This window comes from Eptatretus burgeri, chromosome 2 (genome assembly GCF_056783735.1).
Source record: "Eptatretus burgeri isolate ZD-2024b chromosome 2, Ebu_testis_v1, whole genome shotgun sequence".
NCBI lineage: Eukaryota > Metazoa > Chordata > Myxini > Myxiniformes > Myxinidae > Eptatretus > Eptatretus burgeri.
In genome coordinates, this window is record NC_140962.1 from 136560670 (window position 1) to 136584101 (window position 23432).

The 23432-nt window shown below is 42.6% G+C and overlaps 2 protein-coding genes across 8 annotated transcripts in view; one reads left to right on the forward strand and one right to left on the reverse strand.

Moving 5' to 3' along the window:
• LOC147033233 (mitochondrial proton/calcium exchanger protein-like) overlaps window positions 1-20499 on the reverse strand; it is a 27104-nt gene extending 6605 nt beyond the window's left edge. Inside the window, exons 1-14 of one of the 4 annotated variants that reach the window (XM_085871376.1) lie at window positions 20319-20499; window positions 17343-17404; window positions 15367-15586; window positions 14105-14347; window positions 13845-13988; window positions 13604-13741; window positions 13297-13500; window positions 12369-12488; window positions 8565-8696; window positions 8317-8454; window positions 8089-8199; window positions 7667-7801; window positions 5939-6093; window positions 4763-4901 (exon numbers count right to left, since the gene is read on the reverse strand). In XM_085871376.1, coding sequence (XP_085727502.1) covers window positions 4763-4901; window positions 5939-6093; window positions 7667-7801; window positions 8089-8199; window positions 8317-8454; window positions 8565-8696; window positions 12369-12488; window positions 13297-13500; window positions 13604-13741; window positions 13845-13988; window positions 14105-14347; window positions 15367-15586; window positions 17343-17389 — 1926 coding nt within the window. In that variant the 5' untranslated portion in view covers window positions 17390-17404; window positions 20319-20499. Of the gene's footprint in view, window positions 1-4762; window positions 4902-5938; window positions 6094-7666; window positions 7802-8088; window positions 8200-8316; window positions 8455-8564; window positions 8697-12368; window positions 12489-13296; window positions 13501-13603; window positions 13742-13844; window positions 13989-14104; window positions 14348-15366; window positions 15590-17342; window positions 17405-20304 lie in introns of all 4 variants that reach the window. The other 3 variants (XM_085871375.1, XM_085871373.1, XM_085871372.1) reach the window with 3 other exon arrangements.
• A 384-nt stretch (window positions 20500-20883) lies between these two features.
• LOC147033234 (beta-2 adrenergic receptor-like) overlaps window positions 20884-23432 on the forward strand; it is a 69315-nt gene continuing 66766 nt past the window's right edge. The window contains exons 1-3 of one of the 4 annotated variants that reach the window (XR_015055498.1): window positions 20884-21091; window positions 21410-21620; window positions 22900-22979. Coding sequence is in view for 2 of the 4 variants with exons in the window: in XM_085871385.1 (XP_085727511.1) it covers window positions 21030-21091; window positions 22900-22979 (142 nt within the window). In the remaining 2 variants the exon portion in view is untranslated. The remainder of the gene's footprint in view (window positions 21092-21409; window positions 21621-22899; window positions 22980-23432) is intronic. The other 3 variants (XR_015055499.1, XM_085871386.1, XM_085871385.1) reach the window with 3 other exon arrangements.

Genomic DNA, 23432 nt, shown 5'->3' on the forward strand with positions numbered 1-23432 from the left:
CGCTTCGCGTGCCCGTACGTGCAACCCCCCCCCCAAAAAAAAAAAAAAACAACAACCACACAGGCTATTCCTTCGCTCTCGTAAACGACGACTGGATTGGGGCATTGTGTTCATCTATAAATGTGCATAAGAAATCGAGAAATTATTAGAATACATTGTCATCACTATCCGGAAGTGGTTCGTGCCTGTACGGAATGTTCACATGCATTCCACGAATTATCACTTGCATTAAAGTAACAACTGCTGTGATACTTACACACACAGAGTTAATTAAAATCAAGTTTACTTCCCTGTCTTTGCTTGCCATGACATTCGCTGCCATTGACCATTGCCACTCCTACGCCATGGTGACTAAGGCGCCGATCCCCATCGTAACTGGCACGGCACGTGACGTCATTGTCGGCCGGCCGCGCACCGGCCTACGCAGCCACGCCTACGTAACGTGTCCTTTCATTGGTTGGTAAATAAATGGCCATAACTTGGGAAGCACTTGTCCGATTAATATCAAACCTTGAAAAGGCACATCCTCAGGTCCCCAGCAATATACCTGGCAAGCTTCAATTAGATTAGACCAGTGGTTGTCGAGAAACAGCGGTCACACACACACACACACACACACACACACACACACACACACACACACACACACACACACACACACACACACACACACACACACACACACACACACACACACACACACATTGCTGGAATTATAGATAGATGAGTGAGGAAAGTGAAAAAAAACAAACAAAAAAACTTTATCGTAAAGAAATCGTTGTGGCCTGTTCCAAGTCAAGGCATGGTTCAGCAGGTGAAAAAAACATGGCGGCTTCAGACCCCAGCGAGGTTCCCTAGGATACGCCTTAAGGACCCCATTTTGAGCGGTGACCGAGGATGCGCCTGATAAAGGATATAATTAAATAAGGCCGTTAATTATCTTCAAAAGGGGTGTTTTAATTAACCGAAACACCCAATTTTCACTCTTGCGCTTCCTTGGAGTTCCTTTCGTATGCATGCAAAGTTTCAGCCTGTTAGGTTTCATGGTTTTGGAGTTATGGAGGAGACATACTGACACACATTGACATTTATTAGCATTGATTTTTCTTACTTTTTGTGTGCTGTGTCATAGAATTGTTAGGAACAGTTGTGTGAGAAAAAAAACGAGGTGTGTGCGTGTGCGTGTGTGCGTGTGTGTTACGTTGAGGAAAATAGAGAAAATGATGAATGTGAGAGTGGTACCAAATAGGAAAAGTAGAGGAGATTAAAGTAAAAGGAACGTCTCAAAAGACTGAAAGGGTCAAACTTAGGCAGTGTTAATTCCGTCTTGAGCCAGAAGTCACACAAGCTACGGATTTTGAGAGGTGGGTTCAGTTAAAAACAAAAAAAACCTGGCTTAAAATAAAATAGAGAAGGTATATACATCTCCAAATATCCACCTCTCAAATACAACGGAGCCATGAATCCATGTGCGACACTTGCTGCAAGGTTCTGATCAGGACTGGGGCCTACCACTATTCCACTCTGTTTAAGCATCAATTACACAGTTAAAGTTTCAAAAATGTAGCTCGGAAAGATATTACAATTAAAATGCAATTTTAGCTTAGTTTGTGTGAAAGGAAAAAATAAGAATACATTAGGGCACTGCTAAACGCAGTGTCTAGGACCTCGACTGCAAGTGCTGGTATGGCATGTGGGTTTGTCACTCAAACAGTTGAGAGGCAGATATTTGAATACAATGTAATATGGGACTGTTAGCCAGCTCAACATTCTGGGTGAATCTGCTACGTGCTGATGGCAGCCAGTGAGCCAGAAACAAGTCCTCGGGATCAATTCCTTTCCCGAAAGGGAACTGCCGTGTGTGTGTGTGTACATACATACATACATACATGTCCAGGGGGGTTTAGCCCCTACCTGGATGGATTGTCAAACAGTTCTCCCTGGGAGGCCCACAGCCGAGACTCACGGAGATCAATACTAGCGCGGGAAAGAAATGCTAGGCGCTTCACCAGGGCGGTAGCACAGCACAGGGGTTTTACTCTCGAACCCACAACAGATACACGGACACAAGCATATTAAAATTAAATGGATAACTTAATGACAGTAATTAAAGATGAACAATGACAATAATTCAAATTATTATAATGAAAGAAAAACGTAAGGTAATCTACAGCCTAAATTCCTATCTGAGGCACCTCCGCACTCAGACACACACACACACACACACACACACACACACACACACACACACACACACACACACACACACACACACACACACACACACACACACACACGGTCATATAAAATAAAGAAATCCTTTTAGTTCCTTCACTTAGCTAAGTCCAGGCAATCTTTTAGGACTTGACGATCGAACAACGTCAGCGTATGGGTAACTGCGCCCCAAAAATGGCACCGAGCAATTTGTGAGTCAATATTCGACATCAGGGCTCGTGAACCACGGTGTCGCTTCTTCGTCAACCGCGCTTGCCGATCCCACTCTCTCCGTTGTCTTGTCGAGACGCGGTTATTATCTTGCCAAAACGAAGTTTTTGCAAGATATGTTAGTCAGCTTGTATGTTTTTTTTTTTTTGTTTTTTTTTTGTCTGTAATCACGTATAAAAAATTCTGCAGAGCACAGTTATCATCGGATATTTTTGTAACTTCGCATATCAGAGGCCTATAGAGGTCCCTTTCAGTGCACAAAATTTTGAAGGTCAAGGTCACTTTGGTGCAAATCAGGGGAGTCGACGAAACCCTTATTTTTTTGAGTAATTTTGATCGGATCGTCTTCAAACTTCATGGGAATATAGTTCATGGTCTGGCGCTCAGCTGATTAATTTTTGGTGGCGATTGGCCTTGACCTTCATGTGTTTTTTTGTCTCTAATCATGTATAAATCACTCTGCAGAGCACAGTTATCATTGGAAATTTTTGTAACTTCGCATATCAGAGGCCTATAGTGGTCCCTTTCAGCGCATAAAATATTTAAGGTCAAAGGTCAAGGTCACTGTCGCAAATCAGGGGAGTCGACGAAACCCTTATTTTTTGAGTAATTTTGATCGGATAGTCTTCAAACTTCATGGGAAGATAGTTCATGGTCTGGCGCTCAGCTGATTAATTTATGGTGGCGATTGGCCTTGACCTTCATGGTTAACACCTTTGGTCAAACATATTTGACCCCAAGGTCAAATTTTCAAGTTTTAAGAACCATATCGTGTAGTACCTCAAATTGAACACCTCTGAGTGCTTTCTAGATATGTCAAGCTTGAGACATTATGACGTCATTTGGTGACGTTATGAGGAAAACGCATATTTTTCATGGTTACTCTGTAGAACGATTCTCATCGGAATCTCTCGTCGGCAGATATTCCTCAAGGAGTCGCTCCTGGTGGATAGCAGCTCTGTTCACCTCAGTGTGACCTTAAATAAGTCACACGTGGTCACCTTTTGGCAAGATACGGGTCACCCTGCGGGTAACATTGGTTTACTTTTTTTTTTTTGATCACCTCCCTCACACCGAACTCCACTCATGCATTCACTCCTCGTGACAAGCTGCTTCCCCATCCTCTCTAATCACCTGCCTCCTACGTGCTCTTCTTCTTCATACTTGTCACGCACATCAATCACCAGCCTTGGGGGCGTGACCTTGCCCGCCATCACCCTTTGAGGCAGGGCTTATTCCTATTTGGTCATGCAGCTTGGTTGTAATAGCCGTTGCTGTTACAAAAACGTAATTTTATCATTGCTGGTTTGCAATACAAAAACTTCGGGAAAAGTCACAGGGGGGCGATTACACATTGGGGGAAATTATTCTTAATCCCTATCTAATTAGCACTGCACCACCCAACGCCCTCCCCCGTGTGGTGACGAGTAACACTTAAGCTCACTTTCCCTTCTTAGTTTACATCAAGATGTCTCCTACATGTCCACGGGCCAAGCAACTCTACACGATCCTATCTTTCCGATGAAATTCCCTCATCTACTCCACAAACATAACAATACATACATACATACATACACAGTAAACCCTTAAATACCGCAGGGGTTATGTTCCTGGAAATGCCACGATGTTCAAAACCAAGGACCTATGGGAAAAAGTGGGTTGGGTTCCTGGACTTTGAGAAAATTAAAGGAAGGTGGTCGATTGCCAAAATAAACATTTCACAATTTAAACAAACATGTAAAATAAATATGAATGTGATGAAGTTTCCTGTAGCGTTGAATCAGATGAAATGTTCAGAATCAGAGTAAATGTGTGCCCCCTCGCTTCTGTGATGAGTCTAAAGCCCACACCACCATCCCTCCCCTATTACTCTGTTCAATTGGTTTCCTTTGTAATCTGTCAATGTGTTTCTTTCATAAATTGTTCTGCAGCTCCATAAACAAGCAAATAAATAAAATAACATTGTATATCATTTTACGCTTCAGCACCATTAATGGGGCGTGACAAACAGCAAAGGGCTCGTGGTGAGAGTTAACAATCACAACTCAGCTCAAAAAAAAAAATAAAAACACTATTGGTCGAAATTAAACACCACAATAACAATCTGTACATAGAGGGTGCCCACGACTGATCAAAACCGTGATATATAAGGGTTTCCAGAAATGGTGGAAGATTTGCAGTTCATCATGTTTTTTTTTTAAACATCAGGCAACAATAAAGAATTTATAAATGTGTAGAAATTAAGTTATGTGCAAGAAGGTGAGGGGAGGCATAAGAGGGTGGGGCCAAAATTAAGAGGACAAAGACCCAGCTATACCTTTAAGACATCGTCGATGTCAATGATGCCATCACTGTTGTCATCGAGTGTACGTGCAAGTGCAGTTAACTTGCTGTCAGGTACAGCCCTCATGGCACGCACTGCCGTCAAAACCTCATCACAACGCACGAGGTTGGACCTGGACAGAGAAAGGCAATAATAATGGTGAAGAGGTAGTTGTTTGAGCCACCATTAAATATACAGTGGAATAAGGAAGAAAAAAAAAAAACTAGAACAGCACTCTTTGATGTTGTCCGATATGCCTCCGCCCACATTATTACATCATTATACATACAGTACTTGTACCAAGGTTGATTTAAATCCCTTCAACTGTTCTCAAGTATCACATTTTACCTGACATGACCTTTGACCTCTTGATGTCAAAATCGAATCAGTTAATCTTTGCATTACAATATATACTTCTACCAAGTTTAGACAAAACCCCGTCACTGGTTCACAAGTTAGCACAATAACAGAATTTACATCCAACATGACTCTGACCCTTGACCTTTTGACCCCAAAATCTAATTAGTTCATCTTAACATCATGATATATATTTGTATCAAGTTTGTTGAAAATCCAATCACTGGTAAACAAGTTAGCACAGGAACAAAAGTTTTACCTAACATGACCTCTAACCTTTGACCGCTTGACTCCAAAATCTAATCAGTTCATCTTTGCATCATTATACAAACTTGTACCAAGTTTGATTTAGATCCCTTCAGCAATTCTTAAGTTTTTGTGGGAAAGAAAACCTACGGACACACAGACAGACAACCTGAAAACATAATGCCACTGGTGACTTCGTCAGCATCGGCATAACAACGTTTTATACAGGTATCGAAGCTCATGGAAGGGCAGAATGTAGGGGTTACAGGGGGGAATGGATAAACAGACAAAACTGAGAAAAGAGAAAATTGTGGGACGACAACAAACGAATGCACCACAGGGGAGGAATTACAGGAGATGGGTGAGAACGAAGTCTCATTGGGTGTCGTGAAGCTCAGTAATGGGAATGGAAGAGATCATAAGGTGGATGTGGGCAGCAGATTAGAAATCCTATAAGGAAGAGCTCATGACAATGGACTCAGGAAGACAGTTCTACAAGATAGAAGAGATGGGAATGAAAGAATGGAGGAGTTTGTGTTTTGAACAAAGGATCTTTTGCTCACTTACCCTGCAACCTTCTCTCCACCCTCAAGTTGCCGGACAAGCCCGTCAATGCTGGCAACCATGCGTGAGACACGCTGAGAAAGGCGTCGACTCGCAGGCGACTCCTCAAGGCCAGGCTCCCCAATCTCTCTCACCAACTCGCTAACCTCAGCCACATCCTGTGGGGGGTGGGGGGGAGAGGGGGAGGGAAAAAAATACCCCCGAGCGGGAGTGCCGGTCATCTCTGCCAGAGGTCGACAGAAGCAAAATCAAATTACAACTCGGCAGAACTCATATTTTTGCCTAACGCAAAAAAGTTCAAAAAGTAACTCTGTTGCAGACCGGAATAGGGGCAGTTCATAAAATACGTACGCTCTACTTCCGGGTTTCAAAACCACCCACCCCCCTCTGTATGCAGGCTAGTGACCACCCACCCACCCCATATGCGTCTCATATCACATGACAATACTTGAAGATTACAACGAACTGTAGATTTATCTCAAATGCATCAGTAATTATTAACTACGGTAATACAGTAATATGGAACAATTATTGACGTCCACGGATTCAACATCACGTCGAAAATGTTCCTGTGAACGGGGATATTTTCCCCCTCGTGATGACGACAGGCTCACCTTCATCTTCTAAAACGCTTTCATGTAGTCAGACACCACTTTCAGAAAGTATGTATGCAGCCGTCGTACCACCCACCCACCCCTGTACGCAGCCCGTACGCGGGCTTTAAACCACCCACCCCCCTCATTTTTTGTATGTACTTTATGAACGGCCCATACGGGGCAAAAATATGCAAAAATTTGCGCAGGACCCGGAGCATCCTCAGAGATTGGCACCGGCCTCCGGATGACCACTTCAAATTAGCACCGGACATGTAAGAATCGGAGCGAAGTTTAAAGGGCTATAAAATCGGAACGAGAGCAAATTTCAAAAAAAATGGCTCATGTTGTTCTAGATATGGAAGATATCTAGATATGGAAGTCCATAGTATTTGAATCACTAATAACATTTGATCTCTCTTGATAAATGAGGGAGGAGATACGATTTGAAAGACGATTTTCGCAACTTTGACAGCCTCGTGACCTTGACCTCGAAAGTTATATCGTTGTGCATGTCTCATCGACCTCTATCCATTCCACTATTGGTTATTTGTCTCCACTCGGTTTGATTGTGGACGTACGGACGGGCGGACACACTTCAAGACTGGCTTTAGTAGGTCATCCCTGAGATGATAGAGATGACCTAAAGACTTCGAGACTGGCTTTATTAGGTCATCTCCACTGAGATGATAGAGATGACCTAAAAAAACATAGCATTCCTGAACATTCTCTAAATTCATTCACCTCATCCACATTTTTAATATTATTTTTTTCCCCCGCCCCTCTGACAAGTTTGGAGACAGGGTACATTAAAATGAGCTCCGTCCGACCGATGAACCGTCCATGTACTTTTATGTACGCGATATTTCAAAAACTGTTGAATATTTATCTTTCACGTTGCATACATCTATTCCTCATGACATTATCTCAACCTGATTAGATAGCAGTGGTGATTGGCTGAATTATGGTGCGATGGCAACCATCTCAGTAACTTGGCTTGTGCACATGGTATTTCAAAAACCGTTCAAGATTTAGCTTTCATATTACACAGATCTATTCCTCATACCACTCAAAAGGCAGGGGACCTGGAGTGTCAACTCCTTTTTTATGTAATAATATCACCCTCCAACCTCCTGACCTCTGTATACTCCTGCAGGTCCTCCTTGAGCTCTTTCAGGTCATCTTTCTCTCGGCCCAATTGCTCCCGCTGCTGCTGTAGCTTTTCACAGGCATCGCTCAAGCGTTCAACCTCCTCCTTTGTCAGCACTTCAGACTGCAAAGGAACCATTTACAAGGGGAATCTGTCAGTGTTCCTATATCTCCAACAGTCGGTTGATAAAACCAGCAAAATCTCCTCCCTCAACAAATATCACGTACCAGATTCAAACATCTTTGTATCATTATGAATTATGCTGATCGACTGCAATACAAGAATGATAGCTTGATCCAGTTACTTCATCAGCAAATGTTTTTTTTATTTTTTTAATCAATCAATGAACCAGGCAGCAAACCAAACCCCATTACAGCCATATTTGAATTTGATGCTAAGCAGTCACTCACACTTTCTTCAGCAATGACTGGAGCCGTATCAATTAAAGCTTCCGAAGACTGGAAAGGGGCCGCAGTTCCATCTGCTGGAGATACTTCCAAGGCTGGCATCTCCACGCTTTTCTTCACGAATAAACAGGAAACAAAAGAACATTTTCTTACAACATGAAAAACTCACTTTACTGTGGACATGTCAGCTGGTATTGCAAAATACTCACAAGTTTCCCATGGGGTACTCACCTGCTCTTTCTCTGCTTCCTTGTGCTCCTGCTTCTCTTGTCTGATCGCCGCCTCTTCCTGCAGAGTGGCCTCCAAACGAATCTTGTTGTCAACAGCCACACCTTCAAGCTCACCAGCCATTACTTCCACTTCCTTAACCTGGGGGGGGGGAGGGGAAGGATGCATCTTATCCTCCATCCCCACTTCAAGGTCCCATGCCAACTCCACCATCTCCCACCTCCCTGCTTCAAATTTATCAGCAGCCTCACCATACTCTCGGGCAACGCCTGGATGGTGGTTGTGAGTTGATCTGCTGGGCTCAGGGTATCCGGCAGGTACATGGCACGTGAAAGTAGCAAGAGAGACGTTGGAATTCGAGCATCGAGGTGAAGCTCCAGCCACTGAGAAAACGAGGCATCAAAGGAGTTGTGCATCGGATTTATTTTTCGAAAATATCAAACAAAATGATCAGTGAATGAAGATTTCGATTTAATATCACAAATATGCAAATGTTAAGCTATAGTAATGAACAAGAAGCATGAGACTGGTCTTTTGCAGAAATTTTTTTTTTTAATTGTTGGTGAAAAGTTGAAAAATCTTAGAAACTCACTGTTAATTTTTTTGGATACAGAAATCTAGAATCACAGAGCAACTAAAATGGCAAAGGGAAGCAGGTGACATTGAAAGTGGTGGAGATCAGTGGGGTAGGGGGAGGTGGGGTCAGCAAGAGGAGAAGAGAGCAGGGGTAGGTATGGGAGAAAGCATGATGTTACAATGGGAAATATTCTTGATGGTTTGGAAGGAGGGACATGACGCAGCAGATACAGGGAGTTGGTTCTACAGAAGAAAGAATTGAGTGATGGAGGAATAGAAGTGAGAATTCAGCTTAACACATGCAACCGAGGTGGGCTGGAGGAAGATGGAGGAGCGAAAGGATGGGAGGAGTGATGCCAGAAGTAAGGTAACAGAAAACCGAGTCTGTAAACCTGCCTGCGGTAAACAAGAGGGAGACTTGGGACTTGGCCTTCTGCTAAGATATGTCAATAACATAGACAGCATTGGATTCAATCACTTCCAGCGGAACAAAGTGGGGAGCAGCTGCACCAGTCTTGAGTGTGAACCCATACTCCATGATGCTTTGCATGAGGACTTGATATACTGCAATGAGCTGCGAGCAAATCAAAATTGACTAAGTTCTGTAAGTAACCCAGAGCTGTCAGCCTGCATTAAAAGACAGTTTGATGATGTGGTGTGCCAAAAACAGGACATGGCTGATGATGATGCCTGGGTGCTCCAGGGACTGCACCATTTCCAGGGTATGGCCAGAGAAGTACTCCATGGGGTTTGAAAGATGATCCTTGCAGAGGGAAAACGTGAGCATACACCTTTCCTGCGTTGAAAGACATGTCCCAGGTAGGTGACCAGTAACATTTTATCTGCAGAGATGGATGCGACAGCAGCCTATTCTCAGAAGTGTGGTGTACTGTTCTACATGGGATGAGGTCATCCACAAAACTGTACAAAGGATTATCCAGGGAAGTGGTGAGATCAAATAGCAATGATGTCTACCAAGAACAAAGTCAGTCCGACAACGCTGCCTTGAGGGACACCAACATCAAGGGAGAGATCGAGACAAAATGCAATCAATGACAATTTGTTGTTGCCACTTGCAGAGATCTGAAAAAGACATCAATAAGGAGAACAAAAATATTTTTCGTGGGAGGGCGGGATCCCTCGAGATAGAATGGGGTAAGAATAGTATGAACCGCGTGTTCTCGTAGCGTAGAATTACTCCTGTATTAGGGATATGTCAGGAGTAAGCAGTCTGTAATATGTGCAATGATAGGGCAGTGGTCATTCTTTTTATTGAGAAGCATAGGGTAAAGTTGTATCACATAAAACCTCCTGTACAGGTGAGGCCAGGTGAGCATTTGTGGGCTAAAGGAACCAGGAAAACGCCACATTTTGGTTTGTTTTGTACACAAAGTCAAGGCTCATGTAAGAGCTACAACACTGAACGGATCAGGATACAAGAGAACAAAAGGAAGAGTAGTATAAATAACATCATGGACAGCAAGCCAAGAGCAGCATAATGAGTCCTGGAGAGGGGCGGACACTTTTGCGAGGGGCCGGCCCACAGGGCGGGACATCCTGGAAGATGATCTGCCCACAGACAGCGGAGGCCGATGATGGGATCTGACGCGCATGAAAGCAGTCCCAAAGGTGGTCGAGGCAATCTCCACGCATAATCATGACGGATGGCAATTGGTACAGATGAGAACATCTCTATCTCTATCTCTCCCCATGGAAGGACAGCTTGAGAGTCATGAAGATATCGCCCATCGCCATAACCCCATCTCACCGACATCACTCCCAGAGCCACACTTCACCCCGTGACATGCCAATCTGCACAATAACACCATTTATAGTAACACAAACTCGTTCTTGCTTGAAGTCCTCGCCTAATACTATATTGTTTGATTCCATTTCATGTTCATGAGCACTAGCTGAGTTTTAGTAATGGCACTCCTCGCTATACAAACTAGATGCGTTCCACGAAAGTTGTGTGTATAGTCAAAAATATTTTCCCAGAGAAATAGCACGATAAATCGAAGATGCATTCCTGAGGGGATGATGCTCGGACTACTTATGCAACCAAACCTACCTAAATGCAAAAGACATTATAATGGGTAAATCAACACAGAACATCACCAATATATATAATTAAATAAATACCCACCATAAATACATCAAACTGGAAGAAAAACAGAGGGGCAATACCCCTGGGTGCTCAGCTGTTGGTGGCTGGATAATATAAATCAAGGAACCACTGGTAGGCATGGATGACCCACAAAATATATAATGGAGAAGAAAGTAAATACCTATGGAATTTTTTTTAATGCCATGAACAAACTTTGGTACATCACGGGTGATAAAGGTTGTGGTCAAGTTTCATGAACATTGTGTGTGTAGTTTCGGAGAAGAAAGCAAATACATATTTTGGGGGGCAACCCCCCTTAAACACTGATTTCTCGAATGCCATGAACAAACTTTGGGACATCATGGTTGTTGAAGGTTGTAGTCATGTTTCATCGGAATTGTGTGAGAACAAAGCAAATACTTCTTTGAAGGGAGTGGGGGGGGGTGCAACACCCCCATAAACTCCCTCCATAGACCCCCTTATGGCCTGAGTTTTTTTTAATGCCGTGAACAAACTTTGGCACATGCTGGGTGATGAAGGTTGTAGTGAAGTGTCATCTAAGTTGTGTGTAGTTTCAGAGAAGAAGTTGCAAATGTTTGTGGACGGATGGACAAACGGCATGCAATCCCATAAGCTCCACGGAACAACGTAACAGGTGAGCAAACAAGAATGGCACTCTTCGACGTCGACAGATATGCCTCCCCCCAAATTAAAACTGTTCAAGAGAGAGATCGTTTTTTTTTTAAAGATTTTTGTTCAATCCAATATGGCTGCCAGACCATGTGACCTATTAATTATTTGTGAACACCCTGGTATCCCCAAAAGCCTTTGGGAAAATGTGGGTGAAGTTTCCCCTCGATCTGTCAAGCCATTCTGGAGAAAAAGATTTTAAAAGGCTTATTCTTCAAAAACGATCATATTTGCCAAACCATGTGACCTATGATGTCATAGGTGGAAAACGTGTTGTTGCTCATGGATAAGCGATCATACGTGTAAAGTTTCGCCTCGATCTGTTCAACCGTTTCAGTGAAGATGGTGTTGCATTGGACGTAAACCAAGTGGTTGGAACGCATCCCCCCTAATTGCATAAATTAATTTGGGGAGGGGAAAAAAAAAAAAATAAATAAATAAATAAATAAATAAATCGCCCCCCCCCCCATCCATCATTGTGTTACAAGTCCAACTTTTTTAGAACACATCTTGGACATATAGAGGACCCCGTGAATAAAGACACGAGAATTAATGTCTGTATAAAGCCTCATAAATGTTAAGCATATATTTTGACGAAAGACGTCATTACGTCTTCAAACGCATCTTAACAAGGACCTTCAATTATTATAACCCAGGCCATTGCCATGTACCAATCATTCACCTGTTTGAGCTGTGCAAACAACCTCTCGTGAGTGACCCCCAGCGATCGCATTCCACGCGCACGGCATGCAGCTTGCAATTCTGCCGCGGACAGATTTTCCATGCCTTCTTCAGCTATCAGCTGCAGACAACATAAAACAGATGGGAAGTAGATATCTGAGAACAACAAGTTTACAATAAAAACTCAGAATGACAAATTGAGGGAGGGGAGGTGGGTCGGGAGGGGGGGGGGGGAACATGGGGGAAAATATGGAGAAGAAAACAACAAAAACAAAAAATAATAAACAAAAAAGGGAAATCAGAGAGTGCAGACCCTCGACAGGACTAGTTTTGTGTGGCAAATAATGGAAGGATGTACTAAATGAAATGTCTAAATGGTCAGAGGTATGAAAAGTTGTAAAGGTCAAAAGGTTGAAAGGTCTGAAAAGGTCAAAATTGTTTGAAGGTGTCTTAAATGTATAAAAAGGTGCGAGGATTCCAAAGTAATTAAAACACACACTCACATTCCATGTGGAGAAACAGCCAGACAGACAGACAGACAAACAGACCCAAATGTAATACCCTCTCCTCAAGCTCGGGAAATAAGAACAAAAAAAAGTACCGGGATGGTTTATCAATTATTTCCAAACTGAAGCGATATTCTCTTCAAGGATGGGTGATGGGATGGAATGGCATTTGATCGGAAGGGAGGACCATAGAGCAAACTCAGTTACAGTGAGTGTTCCTTATAACAAGACTGTACATATAAATTAAAATAAGTTCATATACTTTTACAGATCAAGCTGTTAGAAAGTGCTAACCATAAACCATCAGATATAATATTAGCTTCTGATCCTGCACCCCTTTTCCACTACACTTTAACATTTGAGTAATGCTGTGGAGAACATATAAACCATCGACAGCAAAGCAATTGATGCGGAAGTACACACCCCATCATCGGCCTCAATGGAACGGAGGCGCATGCGCAATTGGAAGCGCAGAAAATGGTTCGTGCCAAGCGGCTGCAATTCCAGTAGGCGACACAAGGCGACGAGCTGTGGCCTGGTGAGCCTATCCAATGTCAGTTCATCTTCAAAGAGCTTGGAGAAGCGAAGAAGCTCGTCATTAGTGGGACGCTCACCAGAGCTGCGCACCTGAGGAGGACGAGGATGACAAATAGTCAATTGATTGTGTGCATCTTGTTAATAAAACAGATCGAGCTTGAAGAATCAAAGGCAAACACGTAGCATGACAAACCTTCTGGAAGAACTGTGAAAATTCTGTCGCGGAGGTGTCCTTGGCAGTCCGTTTCGTGAGCGCAATCTCCTCAATTGTGTCTTGCAAAAACTTTGCCATGTCTAGCTTCACCCTCAATTCCTTCTTCAGCCGTTCCTCCTGTGCAAGCAAAGTGCACCCTTTCAGTCCGATGCTCACGTCTACACGTCTTGCCCCCCAGACCCACGTCTGCCAATCGGGAAGACCAATAAAATGACAGTACCTTCTTTGAGGAGGTTTCAAAGGTGGAAGGCAACATATTGGGGAAGAGCTTGATGGCAACGGGAAGCAGGAACTCCATGAAGGGAACAATGATAAATACGAGGAAAGGCACGAGGCGGAAGAGATCCGCACAGGTGCGCAGGAACTATGGAGCATTGGGTTTTGGAGGGAGGTTGAAAATGGAAGCAAAGTCATTGATGAACTTCTTACATTGGAAACGTATTCAAAACAGCATAAACAAGGACAGAAAACTGCACATACCTGCCTGCGTTCCCTCCTCGTCAGCTGGTCCCCATTCAGAACTCGCCAAAGCAGCCGCCCAGCTATCGTCGTGTCACTCCAGAGGAGTCTAAAGCCATGATAATAATGTTTCACCTCATCCACGATACGTTGGACAATTGTCCGACGCTTGGTGACCTCCACCATCGAGGACGAGGGATTCGAGGAAGGTGACGGGACTCTTGTGCCTGAAGATTCTGCATCGTTACTTATATTTGACTTTTCCTGCAATGTCAACAATGTTTTCATTTTATAATTAAATAATCCGAGATCGGAGAATCTGTTACTGAAAGGAGCAGCGTCCATACGTCACGCTTTATTCTTAAGGGTTCCAACTCCCGTCGAATAATAAAATTGGACCTGTTGGAAAGTTAGATTTACGAGGTTGCAAAGCTAATAATATATATATATATTTTTTTAATTGGAACAAAAATTTGGGCCCGTTTAATCATAAAAATAACTTTTAAGAAGCCCATCTTTCACAGAGGGAAGAGGAATAAGCAAGATTTGGTACTTTATGCAGCGGTTCCAACGGTAATATTTTAGATATTCTACGACAGCAGGAACCACTTAGAATAAAGCATGACGGAGACGGAAGGAGCACACAAAAATTTATACATATACATCATACCTCTTGGAGCAATACAAAATATACAGTACAGTATACAAGAGTACACAGAGGGAGTGCACAAACAACAACCTGTTATAGAAGATAATTTTTACCTCCGCCACCGAAGGTGAAGGAGGTTATGTTTTCACCCCTTTCTGTCTGTGTACAGGATATCTCAAAAAGTTGTGTAACGGATCTGTATGAAATTTTGTGGACAGGTTTGGTGTGTGACAATGACGAACTGATTAGATTTCGGTGAAGATCTGATAATTTTTTCAGTGATTCTTCACCATTGAGCGATCGGGCCAAAAACGATATAGAACTCTATAGGATGATATTTCAAAAATGTATTGGGACCGATATGTTCTCGTGGATCAGGCATTACGTGGCAGAGGTATGCACTCCACCGAGTACCCTTCTAGTTTCACATGTTTCACTTCATTTTACACCCTCATTGAGATTCACAGATGGACATGCAATATGTTTGTGAAGTACAATATGCTGTCTCTTGATTAAACCCATTAACGAAGCGAGCAACCTTTACAAGGCCATTGCTTAATGCATGGAGGGCCCATATGAATGATCAGGTTGTAGAACAAAGACATCAGACAGAATTACAGAAGAAAACACACACCTTCAGGGTCTGCAAAGACCTCTCCACCTTGGAATCATCCAGACTCTGGGATGATCCATGCAAGAGACACCTTGGACCAGAATAAAAACTCCTACTTTGAGGATGCAACCAAGGGGCAGCAAGAATGGCCTCATAAGTGAGTCGGTTGTGACTGTTGAAAGCAGTGATGATGTATGGTCCAGGACGCATCGGCCCAGAAATGGGCAACAGTTTGAAATTCCTGCTACAGAAAAATGAATAAAAATGGAACCTCATTAGTAAATGCTCAGAATGCCAATTGATGCAATTTCAGCTCCGACACATTCTATCTACATTCCAACACAACCACAATGGACAAAAGATCTACACACAACCTGCACTGACAGATCAGCATTCTTGAGAACCAAAATCCACGGCAGCAAAAAGCTGATGGCAAATTGAAAAATCCAATATTACTATTCCATCTCACTCGTGTCGTTGAACAGGATAAAAAAATTCAGATGCCATCATTGTGATTTCAATGATTAACCAAACAATTTCAAGTCCATTGGAGCATAATTGCCATGTAAGCATTTTTACTTATTCTGGGTTAACGAAGCAATACCAAGACACTTACAAGTCACTCATTGCACATCACTGTTCATTTTACAATGCCATAGATTGAAACCAATTACCTGACCAGAAGTTTGAAACCATTTTCCCCGATCACCGTACTATACTTTGTACAGTGTACTTTGTTCACTGTACTTTGGATGGTTAAATACCACTGTCCAATACAAGGCAGGAGGTCTTTAGGCCCATCAAGCCAGCAAAATTGTTGTTTTATCAGTACTTGATCCTTTTTCAATGCTCAGCATTAAGCAAGGATGCAGTACATGGAAGGCTTCCAATCAGCGCTCCGGAAGGTTTCAAATCGGCGCTCCGGAGGGTTTCAAATCAGCGCTCCGGAAGGTTTCAAATCAGCGCTCCGGAGGGTTTCAAATCAGCGCTCCGGAGGGTTTCAAATCAGCGCTCCGGAGGGTTTCAAATCAGCGCTCCGGAGGGTTTCAAATCAGCGCTCCGGAGGGTTTCAAATCAGCGCTCCGGAGGGTTTCAAATCAGCGCTCCGGAGGGTTTCAAATCAGCGCTCCGGAGGGTTTCAAATCAGCGCTCCGGAGGGTTTCAAATCAGCGCGCCGGAGGGTTTCAAATCAGCGCGCCGGAGGGTTTCAAATCAGCGCGCCGGAGGGTTTCAAATCAGCGCTCCGGTGGGTTTCAAATCAGCGCTCCGGTGGGTTTCAAATCAGCGCTCCGGTGGGTTTCAAATCAGCGCTCCGGTGGGTTTCAAATCAGCGCTCCGGTGGGTTTCAAATCAGCGCTCCGGTGGGTTTCAAATCAGCGCTCCGGTGGGTTTCAAATCAGCGCTCCGGTGGGTTTCAAATCAGCGCTCCGGTGGGTTTCAAATCAGCGCTCCGGTGGGTTTCAAATCAGCGCTCCGGTGGGTTTCAAATCAGCGCTCCGGTGGGTTTCAAATCAGCGCTCCGGTGGGTTTCAAATCAGCGCTCCGGTGGGTTTCAAATCAGCGCTCCGGTGGGTTTCAAATCAGCGCTCCGGTGGGTTTCAAATCAGCGCTCCGGTGGGTTTCAAATCAGCGCTCCGGTGGGTTTCAAATCAGCGCTCCGGTGGGTTTCAAATCAGCGCTCCGGTGGGTTTCAAATCAGCGCTCCGGTGGGTTTCAAATCAGCGCTCCGGTGGGTTTCAAATCAGCGCTCCGGTGGGTTTCAAATCAGCGCTCCGGTGGGTTTCAAATCAGCGCTCCGGTGGGTTTCAAATCAGCGCTCCGGTGGGTTTCAAATCAGCGCTCCGGTGGGTTTCAAATCAGCGCTCCGGTGGGTTTCAAATCAGCGCTCGGGTGGGTTTCAAATCAGCGCTCCGGTGGGTTTCAAATCAGCGCTCCGGTGGGTTTCAAATCAGCGCTCCGGAAGGTGTGTTCGTCCTGCTGATCGACTTGCCACTTACCTGGTCCATAAGAGCGATCTGAAAGTGCAGCAGCCCAAATATGCCATCCTCCGTCAAATAATCTGAGATTGAAAGAAGAAAAAAATGAAAATTTTCCGAGTGAGGAAAATTCGAGTCTAAAACACGTGATATCACAATTCCGATGATGATGATGATGATGATGATGATGATGATGATGATGATGATGATGATGATGATGATGATGATGATGATGAGATGATGATGAGATGATGATGAAAGCCCCAATCAACAACAAGCTCCTTCACTACAACGAGCCAATGCACCTCAGAGCCCCCTATCGCATACTGTACGTACAACAAGCGAGCTGAGTTTTATAGCGAACGAAGTGAGCTTCATACTTAACGCGTTGACGAGAGAATAGGAAACAACAACAACAACAACAACACAATACCCCTGACTATTTGGAACCCGTGTCGTCAGCTATGACCATTTGCTTCTGGTTGTTGTTAAACGCTGTGCGGTGTATAAACACGATCGGGTTTTATATCTATCTTGTGAATATGACTTAACGCGTGCACATGGGAGGATAGGAAACAACAAAAACAACACAATACCCTGCCAATTGTGAATCTGTGTCGTTGGCTATGACCATATTGCTTCCGTTTTTTTTTTTTTTTGTTTCCGGTTTTTGTCATGGGGAATGATGCATGCTGGGAGATCATGACCGGAAATGTTTATGTATTCAATTATTTTTTTCCCAAAGTTAATTTTATACTTCCGAAAGTGATTTTTTTCATGACAGGAAGTGTTTATTTTGTATTTAACATTACCGGGAGTGATTTTGAAACTCTTTCCGGAACTTTTAATTTCTTTTATTATTGACCAGAAGTGATCGCTTATTTATTTATTTATTCAATTATTTTTTCCCAAAGTTAATTTTATACTTCCGAAAGCGATTTTTTTCATGACAGGACGTGTTTATTTTGTATTTAACATTACCGGAACTTTTAATTTCTTTTATTCTTGACCAGAAGTGATCGTTTATTTATTGAATTATTTTTTTCCCAAAGTTAATTTTATACTTCCGAAAGTGATTTTTTTCATGACAGGAAGTGTTTATTTTGTATTTAACATTACCGGGAGTGATTTTGAAACTCTTTCTGGAACTTTTAATTTCTTTTATTCTTGACCAGAAGTGATCGTTTATTTATTCATTTATTCAATTATTTTTTTCCCAAAGTTAATTTTATACTTCCGAAAGTGATTTTTTTCATGACAGGAAGTGTTTATTTTGTATTTAACATTACCGGGAGTGATTTTGAAACTCTTTCTGGAACTTTTAATTTCTTTTATTCTTGACCAGAAGTGATCGTTTATTTATTGAATTATTTTTTTCCCAAAGTTAATTTTATACTTCCGAAAGTGATTTTTTTCATGACAGGAAGTGTTTATTTTGTATTTAACATTACCGGGAGTGATTTTGAAACTCTTTCCGGAACTTTTAATTTCTTTTATTCTTGACCAGAAGTGATCATTTATTTATTTATTCAATTTTTTTTTTTCCCAAAGTTAATTTTATACTTCCGAAAGTGATTTTTTCATGACAGAAAGTGTTTATTTTGTATTTAACATTACCGGGAGTGATTTTGAAACTCTTTCCGGAACTTTTAATTTCTTTTATTCTTGACCAGAAGTAATCGTTTATTTATTCAATTATTTTTTTCCCAAAATTAATTTTATACTTCCGAAAGTGATTTTTTTTCATGACAGGAAGTGTTTATTTTGTATTTAACATTACCGGGAGTGATTTTGAAACTCTTTCTGGAACTTTTAATTTCTTTTATTCTTGACCAGAAGTGATCGTTTATTTATTCATTTATTCAATTATTTTTTTCCCAAAGTTAATTTTATACTTCCGAAAGTGATTTTTTCATGACAGAAAGTGTTTATTTTGTATTTAACATTACCGGGAGTGATTTTGAAACTCTTTCCGGAACTTTTAATTTCTTTTATTCTTGACCAGAAGTAATCGTTTATTTATTCAATTATTTTTTTCCCAAAATTAATTTTATACTTCCGAAAGTGATTTTTTTTCATGACAGGAAGTGTTTATTTTGTATTTAACATTACCGGGAGTGATTTTGAAACTCTTTCTGGAACTTTTAATTTCTTTTATTCTTGACCAGAAGTGATCGTTTATTTATTCATTTATTCAATTATTTTTTTCCCAAAGTTAATTTTATACTTCCGAAAGTGATTTTTTTCATGACAGGAAGTGTTTATTTTGTATTTAACATTACCGGGAGTGATTTTGAAACTCTTTCTGGAACTTTTAATTTCTTTTATTCTTGACCAGAAGTGATCGTTTATTTATTCATTTATTCAATTATTTTTTTCCCAAAGTTAATTTTATACTTCCGAAAGTGATTTTTTTCATGACAGGAAGTGTTTATTTTGTATTTAACATTACCGGGAGTGATTTTGAAACTCTTTCTGGAACTTTTAATTTCTTTTATTCTTGACCAGAAGTGATCATTTATTTATTTATTTATTTATTTATTCAATTCTTTTTCCCCCAAAGTTAATTTTAATAAAGATATCTCCCGCGTCATCAAAAAATAATTTTTAATGGTGATTTACATTATTTGATCGCTGATCCCGAATCCAGGCCGAAGTAATCGGAAATTGCGTCAAAATCATCAGCTGTGCGGCGCTTACACGTACCATGGTATAGTTGTCAAGTATACAGTTGTGAACAAGTTTTATGTAAAGTCAGAAGCGAATGTAAGAAGAATTCTACGTTCGCTTCTTGGCTTTGCCTATTCCATATCACACCGCACACACATTGCCAACATGATCGGTGTGTACGTTACACGTGCGCTATGTTATATTTGTGACTTCCTATCCGCGATATTCGTCCCACGAGACAATAACAACACAACAACACAGTTCATACAACCACACACAACAGCGTTACGGATGGTGTAAAAACGTGGATTACCTTATGGACCACACCTGTTGTGCCAGTGGTGCTTCCTTCCCCCGATCCCGTCGTCCGTATCCCTCTGGTTGTCACCGAAATGGTGCTTTGTACTTGTTGGCGGCCTACGTTTCGGCTCTTTCTTTCTTTCTTTCTTTAAATGACCCAACACTATCCTGCCATCACCGGCTCCAGTGACGGCATTGACGTCACTTCCTCTGTTTTTCCTTTCACGTTATTGTAAAATGTGTTTTTCTCTCAATTTAACCAAATAACAACACTGAGTTCCTTAAATCTTTAACATCGCCTATAAACGTAAAAGTAATGGAGTGTCGGGATACAAAAAAGGACGCGTAATGTTATACACCGCCTATAATAATTTCCTCGCCTGAACCGACATTGCAATCCGTCGCCGAAACACCGCAACGAAAATGGATAAAGCTTTAACCGAACGAATGGAAAGTGATAACAACGACCTGCTCTCACACAGTGTTAATTGTCAGATCTCATTCCGTTCTCGTGTATTAAACAAGGCAATGTTAAATTGAAATTCGCATTTCCTTGTTCGCACAACCAACCTGCGGCCACCACCAATCAGCCGACAGTGTGAAAAAGAGCAGTCCGTCTGAACTGGGCCGTATATTTACTACGTATGCTAATCTCTAATTGGAGGAGAAGCTTCCACATTGATTGGTGAAGCCGAGGGGCGGCCATCTTGTGTCCCCCAACCAGAGCAACGCTGCTCCATGGAGACGAGTACCTTCAAAGCCGTGCTTAGAATACACGAAAGTGACGACACTTTATACTTGTACGTAAGATCATCTTAAACAGTACTGTACTGTACTGTATTGTACTGTATTGTATGCATGATGAGGGTCTGAAGAGGGTGTCAGAGCCGCAGAAAAAGAAAAAAAATTAAATATATTTTTCTGTGGTATAAAAATGTATAAACCAGCCCAGAGGAGAGGGGAGAGCAGCGGCTCGTCCATCAGGCTGCAGGTGAAGGCTTTGTACGTGCTCAGGATCTCAGGCGTGCCAAGGAAGGACCTTGCATGATGGAAGATGCCCAGTCGGCGATTGGCTTTGGTAGCCAGCTTGGAAATGTGGCTTTTTTTTTCTTTTCCAGAGAGTTGGAGAGATCATTGATGAAAACCAGAGAAAGAACAGGGCCCAGAACGCTGCCTTGAGGAACTCCAGCCTGGACAGGAAGAGGGGGATGAGAGAACTCCATTTAGGACCACACGTTGACTGCGAGAGGAGAGAAAGTCTGCGAGCCATGAGTGGAGATGGCCTTGGATACCTTAAGATGGCCTTGGATACCATAGGAAGAGAGTTTGGTGAGCAGGGTGGGATGCCAGACCGTATTGAAAGCACAACTTAACCCTAATACGTATTGTTAGACAGGGCCGGATTTAGGCATGGGCAAGCTGGGCAGTTACCCAGGGGCTTCCACAACCAGGGGGCCTCCACATATTTCATGAAAAAAAAAAATTGTGAGGAAAAATGTATTTGTGAGTGCCTGAATGGTAGTTGGTAGTTAGTGGAACAGATATAAGACATTCATCTTATCTCATTCTCTATTTCATATAGAAGTTAAGATTATTTGTTCTTGAAAAATATACTTTACGGATGACTGTAAATATGTCTTGTCACCTTTTTAGTATTCTAAGGTAGGGTGGGCCTCCACTACTGAAGGCTGCCCAGGGGCCACCACATGTCTAAATCCGGCCCTGTTCTTAGACTATCTTATTTGGATAAAAGACATATGGCCATCATTCAATCTGGGAAGAAGAAGACAAGAAAAACAAAGAGGAAAGAAAACAGTGTGTAGTCGACTCCTTCCCTTACCTCACACAACCCAACAGGGCTGTGCTGGTCCAAATATACTTGGGGGGGGAGGAGGATGGGAAAGATTGTGGATGGAGTGGGTGGCAATATGGTGTGATTGGATGTGCAGCCGCATACCTGAGGCGTCCAGCACAAGCAGGCGAGTCCTCTCCGACGTCCAGATATGCCAACGGCACGCTGCTCCATTTCTGCTGTGCCCTTGGAATAAGCAGCTCCACGTGAACCCAGCCATGTTCTGCGCTTTCTATTCTGCTCTCTTCCGCACTATAGGCTCCTTCCCTCTCTCCTCCGCACTATGGCTTCTTCCCTCTCTCCTCTGCACTATGGGCTCCAAGCTTCTCTCCTCCACACTATGGGTTCCTTCCTTCTCTGTGCTCCTTTCTGCTCCTTGCTGGACAAGCTTTGAGTGACTGTCCTGTCCACACTCTGGGATTAATTCTCCTCAGGATATCGCTTTCTCGAGTCCCTCTCATTGGAGCCTCTCTCTCATTTGTGCACATCCAATGGAGGCGTGTTCACATTGCATTTTGTATAAAATTCCGCTGTCCCTGAGGGACCATTTTAACGGAGCCCTCACCCTGCCCCTTATGTGCAAAAGCTGCCAAGAGCACCCTTATCCCCTCCCTGCACATGCAAAATGTCCTTTGTACTGTACATACTGTTTGCATGCGAGAAGCGATGTACTTTATTGCATATGGGAAGAGCTCTGTACTTTATTATGAATGTAACAAGCATTGTGCTTTGTTCCACAAATGTGTGAAATGCAAGAAGGAAGATCAAGGAAGCACAAGGAAGGAAAAATGCAGGAAATGCAATTCGGTGCCGGTCCGGAGGATCAATTGTTTGCGGTGAGTGACGGGTGGTTGGTGGTATATAATAAAATAATGAGTTCATTCGAGTGGTGAGGAAGAGAGATGCTCCAAAGGACGAGAATAAAACTGCAGGGTTGAAAGAAAGACTGATGGGATGAAAGAGCGGTTCTGAATTGAGGTTTGGTGGAGGGGATTATTGGTGGATTTCGAAAGGTCGAGGTTGGATTATTGAAACAGACCGATGGTGGATTGAAAGTAGCAGGTGGGGGGTGGGGAGGTGTGGGGGGAGTAAAGACTTCACACCAGGGATACACAAACTAACCTCAACGCATGCCTCCCAAACACTTAGACAAGGGGCAAAGGCCTACCGATACATAAACTAATGAAATAACTCATCCTCAGGTCTCCTACGTGTCATGTATGCTCTTCCCTGGGGTACATTTTCAAAACTGTCATAATATATATATATACATGTATATATATATATAT